The following is an 18,888-nucleotide window of genomic DNA, read 5'->3' as shown; positions in this document are numbered from 1 at the left end:
GAACAGAGAACATGGAGCAAGAAAAAATGTATGAAAGCTCCATAAATCTTGTATAGATTGAAAATATCTCCCACTATCATCTTGATATTTTTCTCTTCAGTTGTGCTCTTCCCTAGAAATCCCAGAGTATTTTACAAACACTGAATTAAGCCTTCTCCAGCCTTCCTCCTTCTCCTCCTCTCCCCCAGGAAATGACATTATCATCCCTTGTTTGTAGATGAGGAATCAAAGGTCTGAGCGGTGAAATGACTCGTCCAAGGTCAGCTGCTGAATTAGTGGCATGGCTATGAATAGGCATTCTAGCGCTCTGCTAAACAAGATCATGCCCTCCCAGTTTCAGTTTGCCATAACTTAATGACTAATAACATTTGAGCATCTAGAACGTGGCAGAAGAGTGTATTTTCAGCAGCCAAGAGGTAATCCTTAGTTATGCCAGCAGCAGGACGCAATGCACCTCCTGTGTCCCCATGGATCCTGTCTGCTACTTCTTGTTTTGCCTAAAAGATGCGAGGATGGCTGAGGGTACCAGCGTGGCAAAGGCTGATCATCCGAGTGTGGGCCTTTGCTGTTTTGTGGGATGCTGTAGGTCCTCACCTGAACGTTCACTTTTGTGATAAAAACAAAGATCCTAGACCTGATTCTTCATTTGTCTCAGGGTAACAATAATGAAGTGTCCTGAGAGTGGTTTGACTTCAACATCTAATCTGTTTTAAAAGAAGTAAAAAAAGACTCCGGTGCAGTCTGCTGTTCCTTGAAGGGGAGAAGTGATTCAATTAAAGTCCTCTCAGGAGCCGAGTAAGTGAAGTACATTTTGAGTTGTGCTAATCAGGAAGAGGAGTCATCTGTCTGCATCTGGGCGCCTCTCTGCTTACATGGCACAGGCCTGTAACCGCTACATAAGAAGCTTTGTGGTGAACAAATGTCAAGGACAATTAATTCTTTGGCAGGCAGCTGTTATTATTAGGACAAAGAGCGGCCAGACATAGCAGGAAAGCCTTCAGCTGGTTTATTTTCTCTACCTTTTCCAACAAAATTGGTAAGTCACTGAAACCCCAGTGGTGAACTCTCACACAATAAGAATTTTAAATTTGCCATCTCTTTTTTTAGTAGGAGACCTTATATTAGATTTAGAGCACAGAGGAATAGCTCAGAGAAAAAGTTTGGGAAATCTTCACCACTTTAATGCTATCAGGAAGGAGCAGAGTTGTGTGTTAAGCTGGTAACGTAATAATACGTGGGCTGAGTTAAGCCCACTTCAGACTGTTTTTCTCAAACTTAATTGAAGGAAACGGCCCGCTTTTAGGCTTGATTTATTACCTTAGCAGAGTTATTCCAGGATTGCTGCAATGCAACTGTGGGTGTTCTAAACACACCCACGCTGCCAGAGAATCAGGAAGGATGTACTTAAAATCCTCTAATTTATCTAATAACATCTTTAGCGCCTTCTTGTGTAGGTTTAGTATTGTAATGGAAATGCAGCCTTTGGCTGGAGAAAGAGCTCCTGTGTGAGACTGCTGGCATGGGCTGTAGGGACATGTAAATAGTGTTTGGAGCTGGCTGGGGAAATACTCTGACCAGCTACCTATGCTGTAAATGCACCTTTCAATTTTGTAATCTGTCACTACGGTTAAAATAATACCTAAAATTTCAGGTATGAATGTTCGTGACTCTGGGTCTTCGTAGACATCGCCTTCCCACCTCCCAAGCCCAGGCAGAGCAGAGGTTCCTCGTGTCAGGGGGTATTTTTTCCCTGCTGTTTAGGTCCCGAGTCTCTTAACCAGGTTCCCTCTTTGCCCATCGATGGATGTTCCTGAGGGGCTGTTTGTAAGTGACACAAAACAAGTTTGGCTTTCCTAAAAAGTTTCAGTACGGAGCTGGTGAGGGTAAGCCTAGGGTAAGCCCAGAGAGGTAGTGGAGGCCCCATCCCTGGGAACATTCAAGGCCAGGTTGGATGGGGCTCTGAGCAATCTGATCTAGTTAGCAGTGTCCCTGCTCACTGCAGGGGGGTTGGACTAGATGACCACTAGTGGTCCCTTCCAACCCTAAACATTCTATGATTCTATGACTGGGAAACAAGCTCAGATTCCTGCAGGTGCTAGCACAACCTGTTACCTTCACACCCGGAGAGAGCTCTGCCTGGTTTGTGTTTGTAAATGCTTTCAGCATGGATTCTTCTGCTGTGCGTTATTTAGGCTGAACCTGAATCTTTCTTTGCGTTTTTTTCGGAACGCTGTCCTCAGAGTGTTGCTAGCTGCTGGCGTAATCATTCTGTCCCAGGCATCGCAATCTCTCGCTTTTGTTGTAACATGGAAATCGCATGTAACGTGCACAGTAACCGGCATTGCCGCTCTGGAGTATTGGAGCTAATAATAGAAATGAAAAACCTGCTCGTTGTGGGCTAAATAAAGGCGGGCAAGGCGAAGTAGAAGATCAGCTTCTACGCGCACCAGAAGTAAAGGAGGTCCTGGTGTGTTTGCCTCTCGCTGATTACTCTTAACCACCGGGCATTGCTGTGTGTAAATAGGATCAGAGTTCCTGTGTTGTGCTGGGAAGAGCCAGTCCTAAGACAGCTGATTTCCTCCAGCAGTCGTGCTTCATTAGCGCGCACGTTGCTGAGGCTTGGAGCTGCTGCGTGAGCAGAATACTCGGCTGCTAATTCTAGGAAATACGCTTACTGACAGTGCAGGAACGTGGTGCGAGTGGCTTTCTGCGTAACTTCGAGGGTCAGAGCTTGCCTCATGACAGCATGTCACTTGGACAAAGCTATTTCTTGCTAATCTTATATTGAAATAATTTATAGATATGTTGAATAGTAAATAATGAGGGTCGGAGGACTGACTTTGTGTACATTTTCTAAATCTGTTACATAATCCTACTCTTTGTAGCAGCATTTGGTATGAAGAATCTGGAAAACTTTATGGTAAAATGGCTTTTAAAAAAATAAAACCCAAGTGTAGAGAATGTAGAGATTTTTTTTCTGGAATTCAGATTTCACCGCTGAAGCAGCGGCATGTGGGCCAGTTTAGGATGGCAGTTGGCTTTCCTGGGCAGTGAACCAAATGTGAACGCGAGCGACGGTTGCCATGGGCTGCTCAGGCTCCAGAATGAAGTCTGACAAGTCCGGTTCCGTGTGTGGAAGGTTTTCTGCTCTGGATCTGGTTGGACGGATGCTTCTAGGCTAACGCCCCCTCTCCAACCGTGCTAAAAGCACGCGAACAGACTTCCTGGGCTCAGGCTGAGGAAATCGGTTAAGGAAGTGTATGTGCTCATTGCCTATTCCCTGGACTAGCGGACACGGAATTCTGTTGCTGTTGGATGGTTTCTAAGACTGAAATGAGCTCGTATGCCTCTGTGCGGTCCCACAATCGTCGACACATCTTATTGCAGGACATAGTTACCCCTGATGATAACTGGAAACTGGAAGTTTTGGGCTGTGACAGCAAAAGACACCTGGAGAAGTTAAGGCAGACCAATGGGAAATACAAAGTTACGCATAAATGAAGACGTATTAAACTCCTCTTGAATGTGAGAATGTACATTAAAGTGGCCTTGGTTTGCTATAGATTAATTAATCTTGGGAGATATCAGGCTTAATTAAGCTACAGTGAGTTAAAGCCACTTTACTCTTGATAGAGATCATTCACGAGGGAGCTTTTTAACCTTATGCACATCAACTTCGTACCTCCTATGGGTTTGCCTTAACTTCCAGTGTCCCTTGGTGAGGTTTGGGACACTTTGAAAACTGAGGACCTCTCTTATCCTTTGGAATGATGACTCTAATTCTTAGGAGAAACTGGACAGAATGGGCTTAAGATAAAAGTGTATAATGCACATGTAGAAAATGTGTGCTAAGCAAGGGTTGTGTGACAGGCTCCGCTGGGGGGTTCAGGTCTAGATTTGAAAGGCATTTAAATGGAGGTTAGGACATGGAACGTTAAAACTTAAGAAAAAGGGAATGTAAGAGTGAAACGGGGTTACTGAAATCCTTATGGTGGGTTTGCGGCCTTGCCTCAGGGTTGTGGTGCTGTCTAGCAAAGAGGAATCGGAAGTTTTACAAATCTTGTTTCAAATTCCAGTTCATTTAGAGAAAAGCATTGTTACGTATTTCCCTGACTGCAAGTTACCTTGCTAAATCAGATGACAATATCTGTGTTTTGGTTTTTTTCTTCTTTTCCAGTAATTGCCCTTCATTTTTGGCTGCTGCTTTAGCTAGAGCAACTTCAGATGAAGTCCTTCAGAGTGATCTTTCGGCACACTACTTACCAAAGCATGTGGACAATGCAGATGGGATCATACGTAAGTACATCTGCACATGATAATGTACATTGCAGATAATTCATAGCTTTTTAAAGTCAGCATTGACTTCAGTGATCTGTCTAGCCTGACCACTTGAATGGTACTAGATTTTCTTCAAATTAGTTCCTTCTACCAGCTAGCTAAATGAAGCTGGACTAGATTTCTCATGAAGAACTATCCCATGCTGATGTAAAAAGATTAATGGAGAATTCACTACCACTCCTGACAGAGCCAGTGGCTAATTTCTTAGTCAAAGCTTTCTCATCTTTGACTCTTGCCCAGTTTCAACTTTTACTATTGAATTCTGTCTCTATTTTCAAATGCCTTTCTCTGGTTGTACCTGAGTCTTTTATCAAACTTCTGCTCCATAAGGCCAGGTGGAAATCACTCCTTTCTTTTAAGTGCACCTTCATAAGGCTGTACCTGGTGGCCCTGAATTTCTTTATAAGCCCTTTAGACTATGTGGTCCTGCTGCTTGCTGGCAAGTGCCAGTTGTCCTCCTTCATCCTTAGAGTGAAGTCAAACATACGGGGGAAGAGAGAATTTAATTTTGATGTCTTCCAGGCAGTATAGTTTTTACTATAGCGCTTAATTTTTTTCAAATTTTGGTTTAGCAAAGGATAGTATAAAGATATTCTGTGCCTAAAAGGAAAAATTCCTTTTCTCCATTTATCTGTGGTGGCTAACAAAATTTTTGCAGCATCCAGCTCAGAGCCATGCACCCTAAATCACTTCAGGATTCTGCTGACCTAAAGAGCCTTGGGGATGCTCATTACAATGAAGAACAAATGTTTCTCACGTGTATTGAGAGGAGTTCTGTAATTTGAGCTTGAAAAAACAGTCACCAAACCACTTTGTCTATTACCTCCTGTTTGGATAAAAAAATAATTAAATGATTCTGGGGATAAGTAGGATATGTAAATCTGGCTCTTCGAAAAGGAAGATTCTGTTGTATTTCTCAGAGGCCTTTGGAAACCTGAGAAACAGAAAAACATGCTATGGGTTCCCTTTCTGTAGGTATTGCTGCCTCCCCCTGCTGAGCAGGTAAATGGAATAGATTTGTCATTGTTCTGGCTGAGCAGCCTTCATTAATTTCAAATTGAGATCTCTGAGACTTGCATAAATATTTGACAGTCTCCAAGGAAATGTTGACTAAGCCTCCACACAGAATATCTAAAGAGTTCAACAAAAAGGAAGAAGGAAAAAAAACCCCAACCCCAAGCCACAAAACCCTCACACCTACAGCAACTGCCATTTGAATGTACCTAAATCTCTAATATACTGATGCAGACATAGGTTGATATGTGTATGGGCTATAACAGGCACTAAAAGTATGAGACTCCAGATGCAGTATGTTGAGGTGAATTGTCATAATGAAGGTACCTGAAAATAAAATATACCTTTACAGCTGCAATGTAAAGTGTTAAAATATGAAGATAAAGGGGGAGAGGAAGAGAGGGAACATCTTCTGGTCCGTGGTAAAGCAACGGTTTCATATGAATACTGCCATTTCAAATAATATACCATAAATGACAATTTTCGAAATAGGGCATTAGCTCAAGTGATGCAAGGTTTGGCTAACAAAAATGTAACAAAACTGGGGGGATTAATGCAGGACTGAAGGAGATTTCACTGCAAAAGGTCAGTAGCTCCATTCTAGGCAACTTTCTTAGTAGGAGTCCTTTGAGAAACCTGGGCTAGTTATATAGAAGAGAGCTGCGGCTGATGAATGTCCTAACTGGTACCATGCAGTTCTTTCTTTCATGCTTTGAAAGAAGACAAAGGGAACTGTAGCGGGTGATGAAAATGGGATTTCTACATCTTGAAGTTTTGTGCTCAGAGTTCAGTGTTTACCCTTAATGATGTTTGGACTGCTGCAGAATGCAAAACCAAGCTGAATTTAGCTGGCTGGTTTTGATATCCGATTCTATCTCAGTTTTTTCTTATGAACCCAGAGAGATTTTTACTCTGTATAATACAAGGAGACATTTACCTGATTTGCCTCAAGTTTGAATTTGCTAGAAGAAAAAAATTATTCCAGATTTCCTTAGTGACACATTTCGGTCTGAGTAGTGCAGCATGACAAATCACATTGCATGCTCAGGACTGGTAAAAGCAGTTATCGGTGTGCCGGTGGAGAGGAAATTAGAAGGTTCATGAAAGAAGAATGCTAACCTTAAAAGAAGAAAAAACTGTTTTGAGCCCACGAATGTAGGAATGCGAGAATACGGGCCTGATATGTTCAGGGTGACCATGTGTCTTTGGATATGAAGAACAGAATCTGAGAGTCATAGGCCATGACTGATTCTTCTCTTCCAGTTAAACTGGAGAGGAGTGAGAGAGCTTCCATGAGAACCGAAAGACATTTGATTTCCTTTTCGAAAGGTCGTGTTAAGAATGTTTAGTTTTCTTTTTCATGGAGGAAGACATTCATGTGGGGGTTCAGCATTGTTAATGAACCACCAAAGGAGGCTGGATAGTAGGACTGTGTTACTTGGCGGAGGTATCCAAAATATCCAGCAAGACGTCACGAAGCAAATTGCAAAGTCCCACACTACCCAGCCTTTCCCAGTACTAGGTGATGGGAGTTCTTAGATTAAGGAAAACCTTGGTCATTGGCTTGATGACAAGTCTACAAACCTGGGTACTGATCCCCATTGTCATCCTGTCCACGTTTTCAAGAAAGGTCTTAAAATTTAGGTACTAAAAAGCAGAATGTGATTACTGATATTCTTTCTACCCTGATTTTGCCCTAAAAGAAGTCCGTCGTCTTTGGGAACAACAATGCCTGAGCTGGATTTCCCACTAGCTGTGGTACAATTAAGCGCTACTTCCAACGCTGGGGATTTTGGAGCAGCAGGAGGGAAATGAAATTCTCCATGACACAACCACAATGACAGCTGAGTCAGCTCTGGCTCAGCGCTGCAACATTAACAATTGATGAGTAATTTACAGCTGTGAGGGGGTGGGTTGACTGTTGTGGGCCTTTCTCCTGTTTTAACCTCAAGAGGAATTATTGATGATGCTGACACTACGCATACTCCCTGCTGGGGAAGGGTGTTTCGTATCTCAGTGCAGCCAGTGGGTTTACTCCATTCCTCGTTCAGAGTGACGCTCTGAGGTGTAACAGCCACATGACGTGGAAATGTACACCATTGCTCTTCGTAGGGGCCCACTGGAAAAAAAATGGCAGAGCAAGTCTGTGGGGTTCACTTCTGGAAAATGCAATTTGGACATGTCAGGCTGCACATATCTCTCTTTAAATACGTTACCCATAGAAGAGATCTCTGGTGGCACCAGCGAGAGCGGTGTAAGCGTTGTGGGGGAATTGGTACCCATTGCTATGGCAGTGGTGGGATGACCCAGTCTTTTGATTTCCACTACTTGTTTTTAAAGCTGTGTGATCAAGAAGCCAGGGCTCCTTCTTTTGATTATGTTTATAGCTTATTTATTTCCAGCTTAATGGCTGGTGATCAAGAAGCCAGGGCTCCTTCTTTTGATTACGTTTATAGCTTATTTCCAGCTTAATGGCTTATCAAGCTTGAACCAACCAATCAGCAAAGCTGAGAACATATCTTGTTCCTAAGGATCTTGGCCCCCTGATCACTATAGCCCACATCTTGTGTAGATGTAGTACAGAAATTAGTAAACGCTGCCTTTAGGTTCTTCACATAATTTCTGTGAGCCGAGAGATGCTGTAACCCTCCCCTCTGCTCCCTGTATTTGGGCCGTTCTTCCTCCAGGAATGATTGACACTCATGGATTGCTGCTGTTCAGCTTTGGAGATCTCTGGCTTTGGTGAATGATCATGAACAAGGAGATTTTGATGTGTTCAGCTCTGATTCTTACATCCTGTTTTCCTCCTCTGAACTTCAGAACGATTGTCAAGCGCCTGAGTTTTTGCATTTTAAAATTACTATTTCTCAGGAGTGACAGTTCAGCATTTTCTTAAATTTAAGACCTTTATGGTTTTCTCATTTGCTCATGCAGCTTTCTCTGACACACCGTCTAGGCAGGAACCTGGAAATAACGTATGAAACTAAGAAGGTACCTGAATGCGTGCACTACTGAATATGCACACCGCCAAAACATCTTAAAGGAACGCTATTAATTTCTCTAGTTATTTGCCACCGTATCACCTCAGTTCTACACTGAGGTGTTGTTTGGAACAGATCGTTTGGTCTAAACCCAATACGTCGTTGTAATGGATTGTGGTTTTCACAAGTGGTGCTGTATGCCATGACGAAATCCCTAACGGAGCATAGCTGCACCACCCCGTGCAGAGCGACGCGGGGGATCAAACGCTGAGGGAAACGTACTTGCTTTTCGTTTTTTCTGATGCTGCAAATGAGTTCCCCAAAGGCATGGGGCAATGTTTAAGTGAAAAAGACAAACAAACAATGAGCTGCTTACTGATGAATGCTGATTATGGTGAGTTTGGCTTCCTCTTTTTATGCATCAGAGCCTAGAATTTCCCTGCTGACATCCATTTCAACTGCTTGGCTAAAATGGTTTTGTTTCATCTTTGTAATGTATGCAAGGAAAAAAAAAAAATATCTCACTTAATAACACTCTTAGCCTTTCATTTGTGCTTTTTGCCTTCCCCAGAGATTGAGACAGTGAAGCTGGCCCGCCTAGTTTTTAGCAAACTGCATGAGATCTGCAGCAACTGGGTGAAAGACTTTCCACTCCAGCCGAAGCCCCACCGTTACTACGAGACATCCATCCATGCCATCAAGAATATGCGCAGGAAGATGGAAGACAAGCACGTCTGCATCCCAGATTTCAACATGCTCTTCAACCTTGAGGTAAGAAGAGGTCATGTGGAAGACAAAAGCATGTGCTAAATACAGTTTCCATTCTTGGGGAAACGAGGCAGTCTTCTGCTGTGAAAACGAAAGCCATACCCATGATGGACCCGAGGAGAATTGACAGTCAAGAGACAAACCTGGCCTTAAGTTAGCTCAATTGATATTCTAACCATAGCGGCAGCACGACACGCAGTTTCTGCCTAGGCTATATAGAATAAAAGAGCAATTTTCACAGAATTCTGGTGGAATGTCATCTAACTAAACAGAGTTAGGATCTGGCCCATCCTGATGTAGCCCCTCATGCAGTGGCTGAAGGACTGGCCTGCCATCGTGCAGAAAGCAGCCCTGCTTTTGTGAGAGGCAACTGATGTGGTGTAGTACCGTGTGATAAACCAAGGCAGGAGCCTCTCTTTGGCCAATGAAGGTGCCCAGGTGTAGGAGAGGATTGCCAATGGAAATGGGGAAGTGGTCCAGCTTCCAGTTCATCACCGATGCCAGTTGTCTACAGAGGTGGGTCTGTACTGTTTTTCAACCCTTTCTCTTGGGAGGAAGAAGAGAAAAGGAAGAATAAGGACAGAAAGTAAAAAGCCCAAACCACAAAATTTGTAGGAGAATGGGGTGCAGCTCACACAAGAATCTCCCAACATGAGTAGTTTGGTGGAACTGCGGCCAGACTTCTCTCCATTAATTTCTTTATGAGGCTATCGGTCAAACACTCATGTTTGCTTTTCCTTCAGATATAAAACTGGTCACCAAAGAATGGCAAATAGAAGAAAGTGGCAAGAATTTTACCTTTAGGATCAGATTGCTGCATAATTGATTCTTTATTGCATCCTGTCACTTTAATAACCATCTTTTGCCCCATCCACATTCTTGCCTTTAAATGATATTAATGCAAACAGAGGCAGATGTTTCCTTTGCCTGTCAATTGTCAGCTTTCTTATTCCAATTTGTGTTGGAGCCCATTACTTTAAAATTACAATGTGCAAATATTCCAGTCATTGAGACGGCTGTCAAGGTTGAATTGGCACTGACAGTGGGTTGGTGCCTTGTACGTATGAATAGGCACAGGAGTTGATGTCTCTTGGTGCAGCGTTGTTTCTCTGTTTGAACAGATAAGGGGAAGCTGAGAAAACTGACTTGAAGATGAGTGATTTTGCTGTATTTGATCTGTGAATGTAATCACAATTATCTGATGAGAGAGTACATACAGGTTTTTTAAAAAACAGGCATCTAGGGTGATATGGATTAGATTTAAAAAAAAAAAAAAAAAAAAAGAAAGCAGAGGCTGGCTGGCTTCACATTTTAACTATACTGGCATTTTATCCCTGGTGGATTCCAGCCTTGATGTAGACTTCATGCAAACTGTACTGGATGATGTTCTCTCTCCATGGTTTTTGCAGTCACAAAAACTCCTGCACAATTTGATGAGAATGGCACTTTCTATTTGAGTTGAGTGACTGAATTGTAACAAATGGGACATAAGGAGCACTGAGAGCACTACACGGGTGATGCTTGCAGGACGTCTCTTACAGTTTGCAGGTAGAATTCATCAACAGTAAGTTGGAAATTCCCCACTGATGCAAGTGAAGATGGCCCGAGTGGTTTGTTTTTCCAGTGCAGACTGTGCCTCTGAGTGCAATTTAATGAGGACACCACAAATCTCAAATTCAAAAGCTTGGAGTCAATCCAATTAGCTGTTTGCCTTGCTTTCTCCTAAGTTGTTTTCTCAATGTGTTTCCATTGACAGGACCAAGAAGAGCAAGCTTATTTTGCAGTGTTTGATGGTCATGGGGGAGTGGATGCTGCCATCTATGCCTCCATCCACCTCCATGTGAACATGGTCCACCAGGAGATGTTTCAGCATGACCCAGCAGAGGCACTGTGCCGAGCTTTCCGTGTGACCGATGAGCGCTTTGTCCAGAAGGCAGCCAGAGAGGTGACTGAGTTACCTGGGCTTGACTCTGAAAGTATTAATCTATAATTGTTAGCAGGGGTGCACCAAGAGCTGAGCCCGGGCCAGGGGTCAGCACAGAGCTGTCCACGCACAGTCCGTAGAGCCGGTGCCCACTGGTGGGCTGCTTCACGCTCCATAAAGATGTCAGCCTCCACTTCTCACAACATCCAGATCATTTAGAAGGATGCTGCTGCTATTCTTATGTTTGCATGCTAACTAGGTTTAGTCCTTGGGGTGGTGGGTTTTTTTTTTTCCCTCATCTCTACAACATACATTTTTCTTAGCTCCAGAAAGCAAGAATAAATGGGTAACTGACTCCTAGGCTTCCTGAACTTGTGCAAGGGCTGAGCTTAGTGCAGGGAACTCCAGATGCTTACAAATAAACTTCCCTCCAAGTTCATTTACGTGCACGCGTTTCCATCAACAGATAGGAAACAGGCGCAGGAAGTCAGCTAGAACAGTAGCACAGCGGATCGCAAGCAGAGCCCAGCTTCTGAAACACGATTCCAATGCACGGGAGTCACGGGGCAAAACTGATCACTTGTGTTCAGCCAGGTTGGCTCTGAGGGGCTGTTACTGAACAGTCGTAGCAGTCAGGAAAGCACTGCCCGTTCCTCCCCGGGAGCAGGCTGCATACTGGAATAGCGACATGCTCTGTCCTTGAGTTAAGCAGGAAAATGCTTTGAAATGGTTCTTACTGGCTTATTTAAAACTAGGGGCATTTTTTTTTTTCACCCTATCCAGAGTCTGCGTTGTGGAACCACCGGAGTGGTGACTTTCATCCGAGGAAACATGCTGCACGTGGCTTGGCTTGGGGACTCCCAGGTTATGCTCGTGAGGAGAGGCCAAGCTGTGGAACTGATGAAACCCCACAAACCAGATCGAGAGGTGAGAACGGCCTGTTTTAAATACACCCGGGCAGTGTTTACCGCTGGAGCTGACAGGTATCAGCTTTACGTGGGATGCTGGGACACCGCGTGTTGCCTTGCCAATGTCTCTTGGAGCGGCAGCGTAGGTTCCAGTTATCCTATTTTGTCTGGAAGTCGGTATGGATTTGTATGCAAATCCTCTGTTCTCATCTGGTGGGGCCTGCAGCCTCCCCCACACCGCGATTGTGAAAACACCAAATATTTATTGAAGTGTTCAGAGTGCGATGGCAGCACGAAGCGCTCCGTCCAAACAACTCCTGTGTTGCCTTGCTGTTTAGGATGAGAAGAAGCGCATTGAGGCACTTGGCGGCTGTGTGGTCTGGTTTGGAGCCTGGAGGGTGAATGGGAGCCTGTCAGTCTCCAGAGCTATTGGTAAGAATGGGCTTTAATTCCTTTCTCAGACTCGCTTTTCTTTTTAATTAAAACTTTTAATTTTCTGTGATCAAAACTTGAAATGCAGCTGAAGGTAGATCTGTGAGCAATGGCCTCTATTTTTTTTCCTCTACAGTTTGAGGGAATAATTTCCAAATAATTTAACTTGGGGTAAGAGTCACTGGCTCCACGCTGTGTTAATAAAAGGGCTTCCAGATGCTGTGACTGCAAACCCACGGTCTTGTGTATCTGTGTGGTTTTTTTTTCCACAGGGGATGCTGAGCACAAGCCATATATCTGTGGGGATGCAGACTCTGCCTCCACTGTACTGGATGGCTCTGAAGACTACCTCATTTTAGCCTGCGATGGCTTCTATGACACAGTCAATCCCGATGAGGCAGTCAAAGTGGTGGCTGACCATCTAAAGGAGAATAACGGCGACAGCAGCATGGTAGCACACAAATTAGTGGCGTCTGCTCGGGATGCCGGTTCCAGCGACAACATTACTGTCATTGTGGTATTTCTCAGGGACATGAACGCAGCAGTCAATGTTAGCGAGGAGTCGGACTGGACAGAGAACTCTTTCCAAGGTGGGCAGGAAGACAGCGGGGAAGATAAGGAAAACCATGGAGACTGCAAACGCCCATGGCCCCAGCACCAGTGCTCAGCACCTGCAGATCTAGGGTACGATGGACGAGTGGATTCCTTCACCGACAGAACTAGCTTAAGCATAGGGTCCAGCATCAACCTGTTTGATGATCAAGGCTATTTAGACCTGACAAAACCAGAAACTAGTACACCTCAGAGTGCCAAATGTCTGCCACCAATTCAAGTGTTCAGTCCTGGCATACCAAAGAGCGCGAGTTCGATCCACGGCTTAACAGTGAAGAACGAATCACCAGAGTGCACCACGTCATCGATCTGTGGACAGAGTGATCCCAGGGAGTACAACGCTCCTCTCAGTTTGGGTGCTGCGGGGCAGAGCATCTACAGGGTGAAGGGTTTATCCCCCATCTTCTTTGGGCTGGAAGACGAACTGTTCAAATCCTTGGGAAAACGAGCTGCGTTCTTTCGCTTCCGGCTCTGTAATGGGAAGAGGCGACGAGGAGCCAGGCTCAAACCAAAGTTTCACACGCCGCTCTTGGCTCGTGAGCCTTCCCATATAGAAGGATCGAGCCTGTCCTTACCCGTCCGGGGCCGCGGTAGCACGAGGTTGTCGGTAAGACACTCCCCGTGGTGGAGGCTGGCTAGTCATAGCGCTTGCAGCGAGAGCATGTTTTTGATGCGAAGACAAAGTAATTGTATACCAGATTCATACCTTCATCAATGCTGTAAAATGTAACCATCTCCCTCGTGTTCCCCCGTCAGACTCCCAAAATAGACATTCCCCAAATAAAACTGGCATCGTCAGAAAGCGAAAAAAGGTGGGCATTTCAGAACTGCACTCCAGTCCCCTGCAAAGCTCAAACCACGTGTAAATAGATCTAGGAATTAACAAACATAGTCGTTTCAGTCTCAATAAAGTTTGCTGGTGGTGCCACCCTGAGCAATGCCACAGCCACCCGACCACCCGCACACGCAAGTATCGAGCCACATTCACCAGTGAAAGCCAAAGAGCTGGTTGGTGTGAACAGACACGGTTAGGGAACGGCCTTTAACAACACGGAAAGCTGAACCTGCCCGAGCTGCGTCTGTGGAGCAGTGTGTCCAGAAAGAGTCTGGTTTAGGACTGCCAAATCTTTTTCGAGTGGGGGGGAAGTTTCCGTAGAAGTCAAGGTGTGGGGGGGATTTTTTTGTGTTCTGCTTTCTGTTTATTTCAGGCGAGCATTAAGATGAATTAGAAAATTACATCCACTTTTGCAGGTAAAAGACTAAAAGCCATACAGGGTTTTACCAGGTAACTTCGGAACGGACAAACTAAGCTCCTGCTACTCTGTTCTCAGACGCCGACTGAGGTACAGACTCATGATTTACCTATTTTTTTTTCATGTAACATAAAATGTGGAATATGAAGAAAACTTTTTTGTAGTTTTTAAAAAAATTATTTCCTATGGCTAGAGGGGCAGTGTAGGGAATTTCGTATCTTTCTGGTGCTTTTAGTGGCATTTTTCTCGTTTGTCAGTTTAGGAAACTGTTCTCAATTAGTTTGAATCGAACATGATTGTGCTTAATGCTTTGAGCCAACCTCTTTCCACCGTAACTTCATCTCAGGTCTTAAAAGAAACCAATCTGTGGAGATTTTTCAGTACAACACTTCCGTCACTCAACCAGTCAAACCAGAGAACTGCTTGCGAGAGATAATGAGCAATTTGATGAGCTGTTTGGTTTCGGTAATGATTTCTAGATGGCAAAGGCATAATTTAATACGAAGGTGCAGCATGAGGGGTGGTAGGACGCTGTGTCTGCAAGGAGCGGTATTCCAGCATGTGTAGGAGCGGAGGCCGGGCTGCCGGAGCAACCCAAAGCGGACGGAGGCGCCGTGGACGCGGGGGCTGCACTTGGGCGTTAGCGGAGAGGGTGGAACTCACCGACGGGCCAGAGCTCTGCTCTGGTTAAACCTGGGTCGGGAAAGGGAAGTGAGGAATGTCCATTGCCCTTATTTTCCTAAGCGGAGCGTTACTTATCAAATTGGGAAAGAAACCGTACCCACCAGCTCTTCCCTGCTCTCGAGGTGACGTTAAACCCTTAGGGGAGCGGTTAATTGGGACCTAAGTCAGCAGACGGTTCCCATCGCTCCACTAAACCCACATCCTGTTACTACTCTTCGTTACAATAAGACATTTGGAAGAGTGTGGATAAAGTCAGTCTTCATAGGCATTTATTGTCCAATCCATATCACTTTAGCGGTAACAGTTTACTAACAGTATTAGTATTTAGCTAGAATTTGCCAAGTATTTTAATATTAAGTAGTCAGGAGATTATTCACCACGGGGAGATGGCAAGGTTTGAATTCTGCCAATTTCCGCTTCTTCTGTCTTTCTGATGCACTTTTTTAAAAGCAATCTGACAAACAGCAAAAGGCTTCGTTGAGTATCCAGGAGTTGGAGTGTGGCTTTAGATTCCTTTGATCTTTTCCAGGCTTTTTTTTTTTTTTTTTTCACTCTTACGGGATCATTGGCTCTTATCTGTCATCCTATTAAGCCTTAGCTGTTGTCAACGTTCTCTTTAGCTGCAGCATACGTTCCAAGTCAGATTTACTGAGGAAATTGGAGAAACCATGAAACGGTAAAATATGCAACTCCGGGGCATCTCTGCGGTGCCTTTGTTTTAAATTATTCACAGTAATAACGACGCATTGCAAGTCCATCTTATAGCTGACTGCCGTGCTTCGGAGAGAAAGGCGGTGTAAGTGCAATTCTTTGTGAGTGTAAATGGGACTGAGAAACCGTTACGGATGATAAAACTTCTTCCCAGTCTGCAGGAGCAGTTGAAGAGCGCTGGACTGCACGCGTGCTGCTTTGGGAAGGATCTAGCTTTTTAGGTGTGGATTCATAAACGGTAATTCCGCGACTCATACCATGTATCTTGCTAGGAGAAAAAAAAAATAAAATCTACCATCGTAGTTCCAGTGTGGTCAGGTAAAAAACATTGTATAGATAGCGAGTGTTCATTTCGTCACTAAATGCATATTTATAGAGTAGATAGGAACCATTTGTAAGGTAAGTCCTTTCAAGTTCTATACTATTAAAGTAGTGGTTATTGGTCTGATATATGCTGCTCTTGATTCTACACCCTAGACAAAACAGCAGTGCTTTGTGAAATGCAGTGTTTTCTCTTAATGCCACTGGTGATAGGAAGTAGTTCTCTTCAGTTCACAATCCTGTGCCCTTACTTGCTGCTTGCTAACGTAAGCAATAATCCCTCTCTACTGGTATCTAAGTGTTCTGTATCTCGTACTTTGATTGTCTATCTGGTGACAGTGTGAAAATATTAGGCTAATATAAACGTATCTAATTGTATTTATTAACTGTTGATACTGAGATTCAGTCTGTGACCTGTGTTTTGTATTTTTATTGTGTATCTTAGTGGTGGTGAAATTTGTATAACGAATCTTTCCAATAAAGAGCTGAAGTATCCCTTTGCCGCGTTAACACAACCCGCATCAGTTTCAGTTTACGTGTTAACCGTGTTTGCAGAACTAGGAGGTAGGTAGTGAAAACATTTTTATTTTCTTTTTCAATTGTGTTGGTTTTGAGAGATGGGCTCCAGGCCGCTTGTCTGAAGCTGCTCAAAACTCGCTCGTAAGCTCTTCACTGTGAGTACTGGCGGGATGCGCTCCATCCCCACGCCGGGAGTTTCCCGTGTACGCTTTTTAAACGCGCAACTCTGAGGAATGTCTGCGTTGCAGAGAGCAGTCTAGCACCAGACCAGGGAGCTGTTAACCCCTTTCGATTTGCACTAAAGGTGGGTGGAAACGCATGTAAATAACTTTTCTTTACCTAGAAGTGCCATCAATTGTCCTTGCAAGTTAAAACCATTCGGTATTTGATTTAGATTGCATTGTAACACTGAAGGACAATGTCAAAGCAGACTTTAACTTACGCCACGTTTCTAGTGGTGCCTCCTCAAAGAAACTCCGCTCTGTTTGTGGAACACTGTGTCGGTGAGAAACGCCTTGTCCTACGGGCAGATAAGACGAGGCGTAGCGAGGTCTGTGCTGGTAGACGTGGCTGCTGTAGTTCAGGTGCACTATCTCCTCACTAGATCCTCCCGACCCTGGCAATGTTCTGCAGGAAAAAAAAAAAAAAAAAAGAGAAAGATTGGTCTAAATTAGGGGCTGTTTTAGCACAATTTATTCACTCGGCACTAGTCACATAAACAAAGCCATCCAAGGGGATACTGCAGCTTTGTTCATGCCTGTAATTTAGGGCAATCTTTCTTTAATTCACATCCTCTTTGCAACAGGAACAAAACTTTCTACCCTTGTATCACGTGCAATAAGTAATAACGAAGCATTAACACAACCTCTGACTTAGATGTTCGTATCCTTTTCCAGCCCTCGCTAATCAGGCGATCGCTCTATTACTTGCCAGCATTAATGCTAAAGAAAAACCAAACCCCCCCTTAGGGTCTGGTACACCCATTGTACGTCGCTGTTCCATTTCGTTAGTTTTTTTTTTTTTTTTTCCCCCCTCTCCTTCACTCTAGAAGACATTTTGGAACAGGAACGGGGAAGCTGGCCGAGTCGCCCCCGCGTGAGCACCCGAGCCGCAGGCCGGGCGCGCTGGCTGTTGCCGCACCGGGTGCTCCCCTCGACCTTTCTGTGTTACCTTGCTCACGAACCGTGTTCTTCATGAAGGGAATAAGTTCAAGCCAGCCATTCAGCAGCGTGGGGACGCGCCCTTCGCGATCTTGTTCTCCACTTCACATACGAGTTTAGTTATAACCATGTATTAGTCATCCATATTTTATTTATGAAAGCTGTTTATACAGAAAAAACTGTTGGAAGTTTTACCAATATCTTAATAAAACAGTAATTTAAACCACACTTCAGGTAGTCTGTTTATTTAAGAGCTAACACAGATAGCAACCAACAGCGGCGCTAAGTGTCTTTACCGTGGTGAAAGCAGAACTCCTTTGCGTGACGCGCGACAGAAAATGCTGCCGAGCAGCCCTGGCCTACGCGCTGCCCCTGTAGTTACCCAGGGCCCCCGGCAGCCCCGCTCCCGTCTGTTTTACAGGCAGAAAGGGCAGGTTACTTTGATAACTAGGTCTTCCAAGGCTGGTTCCCCACCTCGTGTTTAAAATGCAGCTCTAGCTAAGTAAGTTCTTCCTAAGGCGAGCAAAGCATGACGGTACTGGCTCCCTTCCCATCCCTGCAAAGGTTGGACACCAACTCCGGCGCAGATCCTGTGGCTAATCAGAATAATTTCCTTCAGCTTGGGCCTCTTATTAAGAGTAAAGCATCTGTGAGTGTTGAAGAGGCAGAGCTCTGTGATTAGTGCTAATTGAGCTGTGTATAATAATCAACACGCAGTCCTGTACAACAGTAAACACTCCCACCGCACTATCGCAGCGTGCCGCTCGTCACGGGCCACCTCAGCGGGAGCAGGCTGTGCCCAGGGCAGCTGGGGGCTGCTCCTGCCTTTCGCCGAGGGGCACAGAACCTGACTGCACAAAGAACAAATTACGGGCAAAAGCTGTGGCCCCTCCTCAACTCCAGTCTGAATACACAATAGATAAGCATTTGGTCTGGCTTTTACAAACACAGCTTGAAAAATCCCAGCTGGATTTAAGCACTTTACATTGAATAATTCAGGAAAAAAGTGGCAGGTGTATGGCAGGAAAAAGTTCCCCTCTGAGCAGCCGGGTGTTACAGCACCCCAGTACTAACGAGCAAGCCTGGCTTGGCCTAACAGCCATTCACGACCATTCTACTTATTTACACACAAACACCTACAACTTCACACCAGATTTCAACATTCATTTTATTAACAAAGTGCAAACAGTTTTAAACTAGGAGTTGTACAGCACGTACACCGTGGAACATTCATACAGGAATGAACGTCAGTACAGCCAGCTG

At 44.5% G+C, this 18,888-nt stretch overlaps 2 protein-coding genes across 3 annotated transcripts in view; one reads left to right on the top strand and one right to left on the bottom strand.

The window, feature by feature from the left end:
- Positions 1–512: 512 nt before the first annotated feature.
- Positions 513–13,730, top strand: PPM1E (protein phosphatase, Mg2+/Mn2+ dependent 1E). The gene is made up of 7 exons (XM_035889606.1): positions 513–582; positions 4,138–4,296; positions 8,905–9,104; positions 10,858–11,046; positions 11,809–11,952; positions 12,272–12,365; positions 12,638–13,730. Exons 1-7 carry the CDS (start codon positions 513–515, stop codon positions 13,705–13,707), a joined length of 1,926 nt encoding a protein of 641 aa, XP_035745499.1. The 3' UTR covers positions 13,708–13,730.
- A 2,078-nt stretch (positions 13,731–15,808) lies between these two features.
- Positions 15,809–18,888, bottom strand: part of TRIM37 (tripartite motif containing 37) — a 35,858-nt gene continuing 32,778 nt past the window's right edge. Inside the window, exons 25-26 of one of the 2 annotated variants that reach the window (XM_035889620.1) lie at positions 16,908–17,092; positions 15,809–15,893 (exon numbers count right to left, since the gene is read on the bottom strand). In XM_035889620.1, coding sequence (XP_035745513.1) covers positions 15,877–15,893; positions 16,908–17,092 — 202 coding nt within the window. In that variant the 3' untranslated portion in view covers positions 15,809–15,876. Of the gene's footprint in view, positions 15,894–16,526; positions 17,093–18,888 lie in introns of those variants that run through there. The other variant, XM_009633941.2, reaches the window with a different exon arrangement.

This window comes from Egretta garzetta, unplaced genomic scaffold (genome assembly GCF_000687185.1).
Source record: "Egretta garzetta isolate BGI_Z169 unplaced genomic scaffold, ASM68718v1 scaffold112, whole genome shotgun sequence".
NCBI classification, from domain to species: Eukaryota; Metazoa; Chordata; class Aves; order Pelecaniformes; family Ardeidae; genus Egretta; species Egretta garzetta.
The sequence above is the reverse complement of the archived record's forward strand: the minus strand, read 5'-3'. Positions and strand labels throughout refer to the sequence as shown.

Bases quoted from the DNA above. Each gene is read 5' to 3' on its own strand.
- PPM1E (XM_035889606.1), top strand. From the start codon at position 513: ATGGCTGAGGGTACCAGCGTGGCAAAGGCTGATCATCCGAGTGTGGGC. The intron at 11,047-11,808 runs GTGACTGAGTTA...CACCCTATCCAG, and splicing joins TCCAGAAGGCAGCCAGAGAG to AGTCTGCGTTGTGGAACCAC. The intron at 11,953-12,271 runs GTGAGAACGGCC...CTTGCTGTTTAG, and splicing joins CCCACAAACCAGATCGAGAG to GATGAGAAGAAGCGCATTGA.